This window comes from Python bivittatus, unplaced genomic scaffold (genome assembly GCF_059951505.1).
Source record: "Python bivittatus isolate LINGU-HERP-01145 unplaced genomic scaffold, Pbiv_v1 ctg000030_np1212, whole genome shotgun sequence".
In the NCBI taxonomy this organism is placed as follows: Eukaryota; Metazoa; Chordata; class Lepidosauria; order Squamata; family Pythonidae; genus Python; species Python bivittatus.
Window position 1 is genome coordinate 6,966,986 of NW_028277031.1, and position 13,532 is coordinate 6,980,517.

General features: G+C 43.3%; 1 protein-coding gene across 1 annotated transcript in view; it reads left to right on the top strand.

The window, feature by feature from the left end:
- The window catches only part of PPL (periplakin), a 55,715-nt gene that overhangs the window by 15,425 nt on the left and 26,758 nt on the right, over positions 1–13,532 (top strand). Inside the window, exons 2-3 of the mRNA XM_088153065.1 lie at positions 9,920–10,019; positions 13,027–13,181. Of these exons, the coding sequence (XP_088009191.1) occupies positions 9,920–10,019; positions 13,027–13,181 (255 nt within the window). The remainder of the gene's footprint in view (positions 1–9,919; positions 10,020–13,026; positions 13,182–13,532) is intronic.

A 13,532-nucleotide genomic window follows, 5' to 3' on the forward strand; every position in this document is an offset into this window, starting at 1 on the left:
CAGACCCCAAGGCGTCCCTGTGGTTGTTTCATCTTCGTCTTCGTCTTCGTCTTCATCTTTGTCTCCTTCTCCTTCTCCTTCTCCTTCTCCTTCTCCTTCTCCTTCTCCTTCTCCTTCTCCTTCTCCTTCTCCTTCTCCTTCTCCTTCTCCTTCTCCTTCTCCTTCTCCTTCTCCTTCTCCTTCTCCTTCTCCTTCTCCTTCTCCTCCATGGGAAGATTGACCTTCTTAACAAGCCACAAACCATTTATGAAAGAGTTGAACGTTTCAGCCCTGCTCACTCCAGATGGATGTCTAACCACATCCCTATAGAATGGGAAGCGGGGGGAAAAAACCTGATTGCCTATGGATAATGCCAGTCCTGCATGTGAGCAGAGCATGATGACTTGTTCGACAGACCATAGTTAAAACAAAACCTGGAATAACTGCAGACAGAAGATGCCATTGTGGTCATTGCATGACTTTTCCCCGGCCCGTTGTGTCGTGTAATGCCAGATTTTAATTCTGAGTAAACATCTGTGGGGCTTTTTCTGAAATCCTTTGGGCTCAGTCTTGGAAGGCTTCTCTGTAAAATGGGTTGCTGTGCTTGTCACCCGCTTCTCTGTGGTTTCTTGAATGAGGAGAAAGACTTCATAAAATACTCCAGCCAAGGCTGCATGTGGTTTGTGCAAGAAAGCCACTTCAAGTGGACTTGGCTCAATCATTGTCTTGAATTACAGCCAGCGTTTCTTGGCAGATGCTCTGCAAACGCCTCCACCCTTTGCTCTGGCACGAAATGCAAAGGTCCAGAATCTCTCTTCAGCCGTAGCTTGTCCAAAGGGAAACGTTATGCTCGCCAAACAGATCCTGGCACTGTTTATTCTCCTGGATAGTCCTGGGTCACATCTGTATTTTGTTCGTAGTTTGCATCCTTGCTCGGAGCTGAACACCAGCCAGTGACTTTTGTCCAGCTGGAGAAGGTTTCAAACCCACAGGGCAATTGTGTGGCCTCCAGAGCTGATTGCAGGAGAGAAATTGTGTGAGCTCATCCAGTTAAGGGCTGTCTAAACCAATGTTTTTCAACCTTGGCAACTTTAAGATGTGTGGACTTCAACTCCCAGAATTCCCCAGCCAGCAGGGCTGGCTGGGGAATTCTGGGAATTGAAGTCCACACATCTTAAAGTTGCCAAGGTTGAAAAACACTGCTCTAAACATTTAAATCCCAACAGGAACTTGAATCTTCATGCCCCATTCTCCAGACCTGGTGGATTTGCTGGAAGGTTTTGCAACAGGGAAGGAAACAGGAAACATCCTTGGCTGGTCTATCAACAAAGCGATAGGCTGAACCTGACCACACCGTGATAATTGTTCGTAATAGTCATATTGCAAGAAATAACCCAATTTCTAAGCTGTTATCTTGGGGCAGTGCTAAGTTTATTTGTGCCCTGGGCAACTCCCCTGGATGATGTGTTCAGGGAAGATGCCTTTCTAGGTGGGAAGCTGCTCCTAAAAGAATTTTATCCCCATCACAACAACCCTGTGAGGTAGACTGGCTGAGAAAGAGGGATGTGCTCAGTCCCTAAGGGAATTCCGTGGCTGAATGCAGACTTGAATTCCTCTGCTCAGAGTCCCATAGTTGAATGGCTGCTGTTTGCTATTGCACAGTATCTTATTTTTAAAAGGCCCAGACCTTGTTGACGGTGATCTTTTCCTCGGCTGCTAGGCATTTTAATTTTTGCCTTGATGAGTGCGATTGTTTTGATTTTGATTTCATATTGCTCACCGCCCAAAGTCACTTGTTGAGATGGGCAGCTGTCCAGATGGATTACGTCAAGAAAAGATACTGTTTTTTCCAGTCTGAAGATGAGTCAGGATAACAGAGCGCATCAGATCTTTCAAAACGGACCGGGTGGTAAGGAAAAACAGCACGTGAAGATAGCTGGAAACAGGGCTGGGAGAAATGGCAAGGAAAGCTCCGAGCATTGGCTGGATGGACCCATCATGCTGCGTGCTCCGCTGTGGTTTAGCTTAGCTTATGTGTGAATCCAGTGGTTGTAGCACGTAAGCCATGATTGACAGCGAACCACTGCGTCCGAATCCGCTCGTCGAACCTATTCAGCAAACCCCAGCTAAGCAATCTAGGGCTTTGTATCATCATTTGGGAACGGACTCACCAAAGTGCTAGAAACTCATAAATAACAGATCTCACCAAGGTTTGTATCCATGCTAGAAGCTGGTAGCTGTTTGGTTTAGCAGAAGCCATCATGGTGGCCGCGGCCAAGCGTCGTGCGTCCACTCGCTTCTGTTTTACTTTCATAGTAAAAGAAAGATGGCAAGCTGTAAAGCAAAGTGTCACCTTTAGCATCGTCATGCTCAGATCCATCAAGGTCTCTATGTTCAGATCGGTCCCATAGGCATTCTGGAAAATAAAAGTAGGGGATGGCTTTGCAAAGTGTTTTCAAAGTGTGCTTGCCAGCCTGGGAAAAAGAAGATACACAAGTAAGAATAGGTGATAAGGACTCAAAGGAGTAGCTGGAAGTGACAACACAAGTTGGCTTCATGGTAAATGGGTGTCTTACACTTGGTTATGCTGACTCTGGCCACCATTTTGTGCTGGTGCCCACACCGCCTGTCAGACTTTCAGTTGGATTACCTTTGCTCTGTCTATATGCTCATTTCATCTGAATGAGGTCACAGGGAAATGCAGTAAAAAATTTTTAGTTACAATAGTTATCTGGTGGTTGCTAGCATGAAAACATTTTGGAGATGATTCCACCAATACTGGCTTCATATTTTTCATGGGTGTAAACCGTGATGCATTTGGGAGGGACAGGTTAGGCTCAGAAAATGGAAATACCAAAATTAAAATGTCCTACTTGCTAGGAGGGGTGTGTGTGTGTGTGTGTATGCACACATACATACATTCATCAAAGGAGTCCTCAAGAAAAGCATGCGGGTCCCTGTTGAGGTTTCTCATCTACAGCCATAAATTGGTTTTATTATTCTGGCTTGCAAACAGAGCCTTATGGGGACAGTAATCTACTCAGAAGTGCCCAGGAGTCCAATACACCTAAGAAAACCAGCAAATTCTGGAGATCCAGCAGCGTGGGTGGGTGGGAATCATGGCAGAAGGGAGGGAGGGAGGGAGGAAGGAAGGAAGGAAGGAAGGAAGGAAGGAAGGAAGGAAGGAAGGAAGGAAGGAAGGAAGGAAGGAAGGAAGGAAGGAGAAAAAGAAGGAAGGAAGGATCGAAGGAGCTCTGGCCTGAATTATTCTTTCCTTACTTTGGTAAATGCCACGTTATTTACCATGCATGTTTGCTTGGAATGTCCCAGTTCCCACATGGGGGATGCATTTGCGCAACACCCCCGCCATCACCGTGGTTTGCAAACACAGCGGCTAAGCCAAAGCCAAACCAATTCAAGGTGTGGTAGTGTACTGTATGAATTAGGCTTTTGTGTTAAGCCTTTATGTGGTCTTATTTGTTTTGGTTTAGCATATTAAATGAACATGCCTGGCTCTGTTAGCCATAGTTTACGTTTCAGCAACTAAGATATGCCCACCATAGACGGGGAGGAGTTCCGAACAGAGAACTCTCTTCCACTTTCTCTGCTTCACAGATCCCTTTTTCTCTGATGGCAGATGGAAGGATGGGAAAATGATGGGGGTGGGGGTTGCAAATGAGGGACGAGCTGGAGGCATGCACCACCTTGAACCATAAACTAGCCGGCCCTGTTTGCTTAACAAGTTGTGTGCATACCGTGTAGGATGGCTGGCTGGCTTTCTGTAGCTTCCCCTTTGGAATGAAACAGCTGTTGCATAATAAAAACCTCTATCTGGAACCACCCAACTTCTCTCCTTTACTTTTAAAGAAAAATGCAAATAGCAGTGGGTGGAAGCCCTGAGTCTGACTGGAACCACTGGTTCTCCCCACTGTGAAAAATGTCTACCTTTGAAGACGGAGTGCCTGTTCTGGGATAGTGGGGAGTGGAGGAAGCAGAAAATTGGGGACAGGTGGAAGGAAGCTGGTTGACTGGCCTACTAAAGGGATCACTTTATATGGAGGCCATGCGCCTTCCCCTCCAAAATGTTATTTGCAGCGCAAGAGACCCTGAAAAGTTACCCCTGAATTGTGAATTTTCACGGGACAGAAGGAGAACATTCCCAATTGTGTGGGAATAATCATATTCATTACAGGTAGTCCTTGATTTATGACCATTCGTTTAGCAGCCATTTGAAGTAACGACAGCACTGAAAAAAGTGACTTATGATTGGTCCTTGCACTTACAACCATCGGAGTGTCCCTATGGTCATGTGATCAAAATTTGGGTGCTTGGCAACCGGCATGTGTTTACAACACTTGCAGTGTCCTGGGGTCACATGATTGCCCCTGAGACCTTCCCAGGGGGCTTCCAACAAGCAAGGTCAATGGGGGAAGTCAGATTTGCTTAATGACCACGGCAAAAATGGTCGTAAAATTGAGTGCAACTCACTTAACAACCACATTGCTTAGCAATGCATGTTCCGGTCCCAGTTGTGGTTGCAAATCGAGGACTATCTGCATAGTTCATTCAGAATAAATCAAATGGATTTATCTTAACCAACCATATGATTTATTTTAAATGGCAAGAGATTAATCCAATTTAATTTAGGACCAATGACATTAAATGCATGGTCCATTTTAAATGAAACCAACTTTACAGCTTGCCTTGGTCTTGCTGGCGTGCGGCTCTTGGAAGTGTGGAATTTGGCGTAAAAAGGGTAGTGCCCATCACGCAACAATATTTTGTTGCTGGTCTCTGTTGCGTAAATCCATCTGGCATGTGGTGTTTTTCAGCAAAGCTTTGGAACATTTTGTTTTCCAGCCTTCTGCCTCTTAGGTCCTGGCGGCATCCTGTCACTGGTCTGGCAAGGTCTGAAAAGCAAGCCGTGAATGGGAATTGTCTCTTCAACAATGCTATTCATTCGTTGCTGATCCATAAGCTTTGGCAGGGGCTGCTGTCTTTTCTCAATGAAGCAGACCCGCAGTGTGTGACGCCAGGCTGTTCGGTTCAACCAACCAGAATGATGGTAGAGGAGATGGAGAATCCTGGGGGGGGAAACCACTTGCGTGGAGTAGTAAAAGAATGGTGTGCATCGGTTTTTATAGTCCTTATTTCAGTTCCCATCCTTGTTTCCTACTCTGGCAGAAAAGATCAATTTGATGTTCTCCAGAAGTTGTTTCGCCGCCTCCTCCTCCTCCTCCTCCTCCTCCTCCTCCTCCTCCTTCTTCTTCTTCTAAAATATATTTTATTAAAAATTTTCAGTACAATAGAAGTATAGAAAATTAAAGAATAGAAAAGAAAAGAGAAAATAAAAGAGAAAAGTAAGAAAACATAGAATTATTACTTCCGTCCTTCTTTCTATCAAGTAATTACCATCTTGTTCTTTCCCCTTCCTCTTTAACCCTTTTTAATCCCCAAATCCATAATTCCCTTCTCCAGAAGTTCTGAAGATGGAGATCTTCTCCCCTCATTCTCTTTCATGGCCGTGATACCTGGGGCCCATCAGAGTTGAAGCTCATAAGATGTGGAGGCTCCATGTTGTTCTGTGTTTCTGCAGGAATTCATGTGGATCATTATATGGGATTTTGGGGAGGCTGAGAAAGGAACAGAAGGGAGATCTCATGATCACACACAATCATGTGATAGAACGTGATTCCTTTGGCAATTTATCTTATAATTGTCAGTTCAGCCCAGGTAGCAAAACATTTGGGAAGAAGCATTTCGAATCCTTCAAGAAAACTCTGTCTTATTGACTTCCCTAAAACGAAGCTGGGAAATTGCTCTTACCCAACTTATCTATTTATCAAATTTATACGGCTGCCCGCATCACAAAAAGTGACTCTGGGTGACGTACAACAATGAAATAAAACAATAAATACATGAAAATAGTTATTAGTAAAAAAATAGAGAACCGTCATTATTCCAATGTAAAAAAAAAGGCACAGGATTATTAACCACAACAATGGAGCCATCTTAGAAGGTCACCGGTCCCCTGGGACCCCCAGACCTGATGACATAGCCAGGTCTTGAAGGACTTCTGGAACATTAAGAGAGATGGAGCCAAAATGGAGGCATTTACCCCCAAACAACCATTAAAAGATTCCTTATTGAAGTATGTGAAGTTCTTGTTCCTTGGTCTTGCTAGCAACGTGGAGCTCATCCGTAATAATTCTATTCTTGCAAGATAAATAGGATTCAGGGGCTACAGGTTGCCCATCTACGGGCTGGACAGACTTACTTGACATCTGTTAGGAAAAGTGTGAATAATGTCTTCTTATCGAAGACTTAAACCTGGCTTTTGAAGTTCTGGGGGCTGCACCCCAAAACAATGAGAGTAAGGCCAGGACCAAAACCTATCTTTGCTTTGATTTCTAAGTTTCATATTATAACCCATGCTGTACATGATGATAGCAATAAATCATTATTATTTATTCAACTTATATGCCACCCAACTCAGCAACTCTGAGTGGCTCACAACAATTAAGAAAGGACAATACAGTCCGGAAAACAGAAAATGCAGATAAATAAAGTTACAAGTTAAGTTCCCCCCCCCCCAAGCCTATTTAATGGTCCTTCCCCAACCTGGCACTTTTTGACAGGTTAGGCTTGCAGCTCCTGGAATTCCCAGGTAACCAGGAACCTGGGAGCTGAATTCCCGAGACCTTTGGTGTCTCCAAGGTGGAGAATGCTACACTGAACAACTCCTGTTTAATAACAACTTTGGGATTGCTTGGGAGCCGGACCAATTTGCAGGGGTCGTGTTTTGCTCTTGAGTTCTTCAGTGATGCTTCTCTGCTTTATGGAAGTGAACTCGGGCCAGAAGGCTTGGGGAATGTGAAAGGTACGGGTTTCATAAACCTCAGAAAGGGCTTGGGTTATTCCGGTCCCTGTCAGGCCAGAGGATTACATTCCACCCTGTGTTGTGCGGACGCTCTGTGGTTTCTGTCTGGATGCCAAGTTCTTTCTTTGTCACTGTGCCTTCTTCTCTGCTGCCTGGTTGGGGGCCAAAAGCACGAGGCAATTGTTGCATCCCAAGGTTTCAACATCCTATGGGCTACCTGCATGCTGATTCCCCATACAATTGCCCTAAATAAATAAAAAAAACTGCATGGCATGGAATTGTGGCTGGTCTGCTGCTGAAAATCAAATAATTCGAGACTTGGTGTGCCCAAATTGCTTGCCAGCTCCAGAGGAGGCTGACTGTTATGACTCTGTGTGCTCAGATCAGGGACTCATGCAGGGAACAATTTGCATTTTTACATTCTTTGAGCCTTATGGGGGGTAAGAATGAAGGGAGGGGGGAGGATGTATCCCAGCTCTAGAAAGATGGGGATGGAGTTCCTTAAGAATACTCAGAAATAGGAATCAGAATGCAGTTTTGCAGATGGAGGGATACAGCGATATAAATAGGGGCTGGTTTGAATTGGGGGGAGAGGAAGACTAAAGGACCCCCAGAAGGGAAAAGAGATACATGTCTTAACTTGAGGCATGAAAGAAGATAAGAGATTGGCTTTCCCCAATTGCATCCTTCTTGTAGGAATGTCTATCTGGCATGGAAAACGGCATGGTTGGTCCCCAGACTAATGAGGGTGCAGGAGACAAAGTTATCAACAGCCGCCTACAAACTCCTTTGTTATCACTGAAATGACTTGCTGATTTGTAAAAATCCAGTTAAAAAAACTAAAGAGATCTCTTCCTGAATGTCCTTCGGGAATAATTGGCTCTAGATTAGCTATAGCTGGAGTTCTTGTAAGTTCATCCCTCTCTTTTCAATAAATCTGGCTAAAGAGAATTCTGTGAGAATTGGACTTGGAAAAGGATCGCTCTCCATTTGAGACCGATGCCAAAAAGGTTGTCCTTAAGAGAGGAGGTAGGCTACCTTTTGTGGCTCAGGGGACCACTCAGTGGCTTTTGGGGGCCCATAGGATCAGTGGGGTGAGATGATGACGCAAAGTAAGTGGAGCATTGTCAACAGATGGAGGGGAGTGATTTTTCCATTTTCCTTGGTACTGTTAGATAGGGTTGGGCTCTTCCTTATAACAGAAAGTTTCTTCAGCCTCAAATAGCCACTCACCCATGTGGGTTTCCAATCTGACAGTGGTGGGAAGGGAAAGTACGCCACTGATTTTCAGCAGTGATAGTTGGAGAGGGTTGCCCAGGCCAAGACAAAGGAGGTGAGAGATCCCATTCTTTGGTTGTGAACCCCTGCTTAAAGGGATCATGACCCCAAATGGGGACTCATCACATTCAAAGCACATAGCCTGCTCTGAAATATGTATCAGCTGGATTCCCACCCATCTAGTGGTTGGATATGCAGTAGGCTAAAATATTGTTGGCTAGTTTGGGCGGTTGGAGGAAGCCAACAAATTGGGTTAAGTCAGCTATGGTTAATGTTCAGTCCATCTCCTTGCACTAAAGGTACAAGATAAAGACTCCAGAGGCATCTGCAGGATGAAGGACTTTGGTCAAAATGATGACAGCAGCGTTGCCCTGTTGTGATGAAAGCTCTGCCACTTTCCGTGTGGGCTGTCATGTATAAAAGAGGTGGACCTTGTGTTATGATGGAATTATGCTTCTTTCATCCTTTGCTGCCATCTCCCGTCCCCCACCCCACCCCACTGCCTGGGGATATCTCCGAAAGATTCCTTGGAGGCTGTCTCAACTGCTGGTGACTTTACAGACACATCCGTGTAATTTTCTTGGCAACAATATAGAAGTGGTTTGCCCTTGCCTTCTTTTGAGATGTGTTTGTGACTTCCCAGTCTAGCCTACAGCCCTGGGATTCCTGAACTCCCATCTAAGAACTAATCAAGTATGACCCTGCTCACCTGGTTTGGAATCAGCTGTGGTGACACATGGTGGATCCAGCCATTCAGGGATGACATTAGCTTCTTCTCCACCTTGAAAACAACAACAACATTTTAGTAGCTAGCTTCATCTCTGGATTTTATCTTGGCCCAAAATTTCACCTCCCTCTCTTGCCACTGGCAAATCAGAGCTAGCATGGCTTCTGGCCAAAGGAGGTTGTCCCTGTTCTACTGCCCTCTGGTCATAGCTGCATAGCTCACTCTTGAGCTTGCTAACCTGATGGAGCACCATTAAGTCACACAGACTCTAGGTAGGCATTAGTCTCCTCCCAGGTGCTAGGAACCATCTCAGGTAGAACAACTGCCACAACTTGCTAGGTTGCAGGACTCCCACTGAACTTGCTCAATGCTTCCAACTTTGCCCTGAGCTTTATACAGAGACATCCTTGCCAAACGTTGCCACTCCTGGAATCTCCTGTACCTTGAGCAACAGCCTAACATGAAGAATGGAGAAGAAAAACACTTTCAATTAGCTAGCATCAAGTCAGACCAAGCTTCATTTGTGTAATTGATTGAAGATGCAGGCAGGGCCAGTTGGAAGAGGACTTGGCAGGTCTACCATGGATTTTGCTTTTTGCCAAGGGCAAGACAAAGTTTTCCAGTTTATATTTCCCAAACAATAATGTGTGGTGGTTTGGGGAATATGCAAGTTTCAAAACCATTTTGTAAACTAAAAGCAGACCTACAGCAAAGATAAGTCTAAAATGTTTAGTCCTCAGCAGATCAACCACAATTATTGCTATTTCATAAGTTAAGTGAATTGAGGACAGCAGAACTACTCACAACATTTTTCTGATGTTCAGTCATAAAATATTGAGGGTCATTCAAAAGCTTTCCAGAAATTCTTCTTTCTCTTAAGCTTAAAACATGTGAAAAAAGATACTTTACATAGATTATGGTGGAGGACTTTTTTTTCCCCCCCAAAAATGTTCAATTTCTAAGGCCAAATCTGGATCCAGTTAGATGGAGCTGCGCTTCCCTCCCTCTGACGCACACTTAAAACAACAACAACTTTGTTGTGTTTCCTTTCACAGCATTTCCAGCAAGGAGCTGTCAGAACTGATTGAAAAGTTGCAGAAAAATGCTGACCAAGTTGAAAAGAACATTGTGGAAACGGACTCAAAAATGCAAAGTGTAAGTTGCGTTGTGAGTTTTTGAATAGTTAATTAAACTTGCTTAAAACAAGTATGTTCAGATATGAGTCATCTGGAACTCTCAGACTGTGACAAAAGGTTATGTTCCCCTCAGTGCAGATCTGGGTCTGTTCATGCACCATGCATTTCTTTTCCTTTCCTTATGTATGTCAGGGTTGATCCCAGTTTACAATTTCTAGGAGGATGTAATTTAAAAAATGCTGGTTTTTCAAGTTTGGGGTGATGTCTGTGGCCTTTTCCCCCCTCAACAGTATCCTCCTCACAACAATCCTGTGAGGGGGGAGTGAAAGAGAGAGGCCGAGCTCATGTATCATGCTAAGCCATCATGGTTTGTTTGATCATGGCTTAGCATGTTCTGTGCCCCCACCTGTTGTGATTTGTAATTTTTTTTGTTAATAATTTTACTGAAGTTTTTAATAAACGTAGTAAAAACGAATACAAACTAAACTAGAAGGAAAAAATGCAGAAAGTGCAGAAAAGTGAAAAAAAGAAAAAATAGAAGGGAAAAGAAAGACAAAAATAAAGACGTTTCCAACCTTCATCACACCGAGCATAAACTATTATACGAACTTTTCACCCTCTTTTAAAGTTACACGTCAAAAATATCTTCTCCCCATAGCTTTTTATCTATTGGCCATGGTTTGTAAATATTTTTAATGGCATACTGAGTGCATTAGTATGACTCACTGAACCATAAACTAGCAAAACGCATTTACTTCATTACACATTACATATTGTGCCATTCCAGTCCGTGTGGTTAGGTGAGGATTCAGTGTGTTGTGTGCACCCAGGAACTTGGGTTAACTGAGCAAGCCGTCATTAAGTTAACCTACGTATGTCATGCGGACATGTCCACTGAATCCAGTGAACTCTCTGTGATTTCATCCACGAAGCATGGTTAAAGAAGCTATGGTTTAGTGTGCTGTGTGAACTCTGCCAGTTTGTCTTCTGGGCACAATTAGTAAATGTGATCCTGCAGCATCTGATGCTTGCTTCAGCTAAGAGGGGTTGCATCTGGTCTATCACCATGAGAAAGTTATTTGCTCTCACTGAGGTCCTATAGATAAATCTGGAACATCATTTCTATGTCTGGGGCAGCGAATTTCATGGTATGTTCAGAACCACACACACACCACAGACACACACACACATCCCTCCTGGCCATGAAGACCACATGTTCCTCTTCTCTCTAATAAATCTTGTTAAAGAAAACTGTTTGGGGAGAAGTCACCAACACTCTGCAATTCTGAACTTCTCTTGATGAGGATGTTCTCAAAACCGGTGTCACATCCAACATCTCTTTGGGGGTGTGGGAGGAAGTGTGATTGTGTTGGCGTAGGCATGGGATAGAAAAACAGACCGAGCGGCTTAGAATGGTTCCAGAGGGACCAGATCTAATAGGGTGATTGAAAGAATTTCTACCTTTTTCCTCTTAAAGGATTTCCCCAGTAAGAATGTTAAAAAGCAACCAGAGAACCTGGGAATTACAAAAAAAAGAAAAAAAGAAAGGACAATCTCTGAATCTGTACTACAGTTTGAGTTTGAAGATGATGATGAGGAAGATGAAGTATTCTCTTCTGAAGAATGCTCAGTGGCTTAGGATCAATTCAGGCTTTACCCAAAAGCCCAAGAATTGTCCAAATATCTCTGTAATAGGAAGGTAGTTTCAAGCAAAGCTGGTTTTTGGAAGCTGAATGTCTTAAGGTTGAACAATTCTATTTTTTCAGCTGTTTTGACAATTCTATTGTTAGAGCTCTTAATGCTCCAGTAACCATGGGCAAAACCTTTGCTGTTTTATTCCATAATCTTTGTATTTCAGTTGTTGTATCCTGATATTTTACTATCTTTTCCAGTTCCTTTTGAGCTAAACTACTGTCATTTGGTATATCACATATATGAGTAAAACTTGCTTTTCTGCTACTACTGTGATATCCAGCATGTTGTGTCCTAGATGCTGGTCCATATCTCCATCTCCTCCTCCTCCTCCTCCTCCTCCTCCTCCTCCTCCTCCTCCTCCTCCTCCTCCTCCTCCTCCTCTTCCTCTTCTTCTTCTTCTTCTTCTTCCTCCTCCTCCTCCTCCCCCATCTCTCTCTCTCTCTCTTTCTCTCTTATTTTGATTTCATACCACTGTCCTTTCTATCCATAAATATTCACTTAAAATAAGACATAAACAATTAAAACCTGTAAATGTTTAGTGACACAACTCCTATAGAAATTCCTGATGTCCCTTCTGGAGACAGCAACTCTTTCATTAGGAGGGCTTCTGTTTCAAAGGCTCTTTTTAAAAAATTCTCACGTTGAGGACAAGAGAACAGAAGTGTACTGGGTTTATAAGAGTTTCCAGCATCAGTTTTTACCATGTCAGTTTGGGAGCTGGGACGAAAGTGCAGGGGATAATTTTATGCAGTTTTATTATGCCATTTTGTACAGCGGTTCCCCCATTGCTCATACATTCCAGGACCTGCACAAGGAAAAAAAATGGGGGGAGGGAGAAAGCAAAGCAACAACAGCCACAAAATTATACATATACAGGCTTCACACACACACACACACACACACACACATCTGCATAACACTCTTAATTTCACTGTAATTGTCTATAAACAAGTCTTTCATAAGTCAAAAACATCAGATCCTCAATCCACTAAGTAATTGGGGCCATGTATTTATTATAATTTAGATTTCTAAGGATACCCAACTCCACAACATATCTGTGCAGCATAAAAATTAAACATTTGCCTTTCCAGTGTTGAACTACTCTTTTAGCAATAAGAACAGCATGCAAATTCATTTCCGTTGCCTAGCTGTCAACTTCCATGTCAGGAGTATATAGTTCATAAGAATATGGACTTCTGACAATATTAAACTTTGTCTCAGAGTCAAATTAATTTACGTAAGTCCTTCTTCCAAGCGCATGATAATGCAAAAAGATACGTTTTAATGAAGCATTCTTCTCATTGCATCTCTAACATCATGGTGATTTCTAGGACCTGCACAAACTTAAGGCTGGACAGCCCACACAATACCAGGACTTCACTGCAGATAAGTTGATTGAATCTGACAAACTCCTCTATGTTCTGGACGGGGACGCAGCCATCGCTCGCCACATGAAACACCCTCAGGGGGACATGATCACGGAAGAGTGAGTGGGGATGTTAGCACAGGTCACATTGACCAGATACCTGTGTTACTTTTCATCATATGTCTCTGCATTCCTCTCTAGTTTCAAAACAATGCCTGCAAATTATCCAAGTCAAACATGTTTTTCATTTTTAAAAAAATACTGAATTCGAAACGCCCGTTGATACTATTCTCGAACAAAAATTGTGCTGAAACGCTGGGGGACTACAGAGGTTGGTGAGTTCATTTATGGAGCTTCTTTTGTGTTGAACCCAGTTCTAGATGACTTCATGGAAACATGCATATTGTTTTCTCAGCAATTACATGGAATAATTTGCCACTGCTTTTTTATGGGATTTGTTTTTATTGTGCC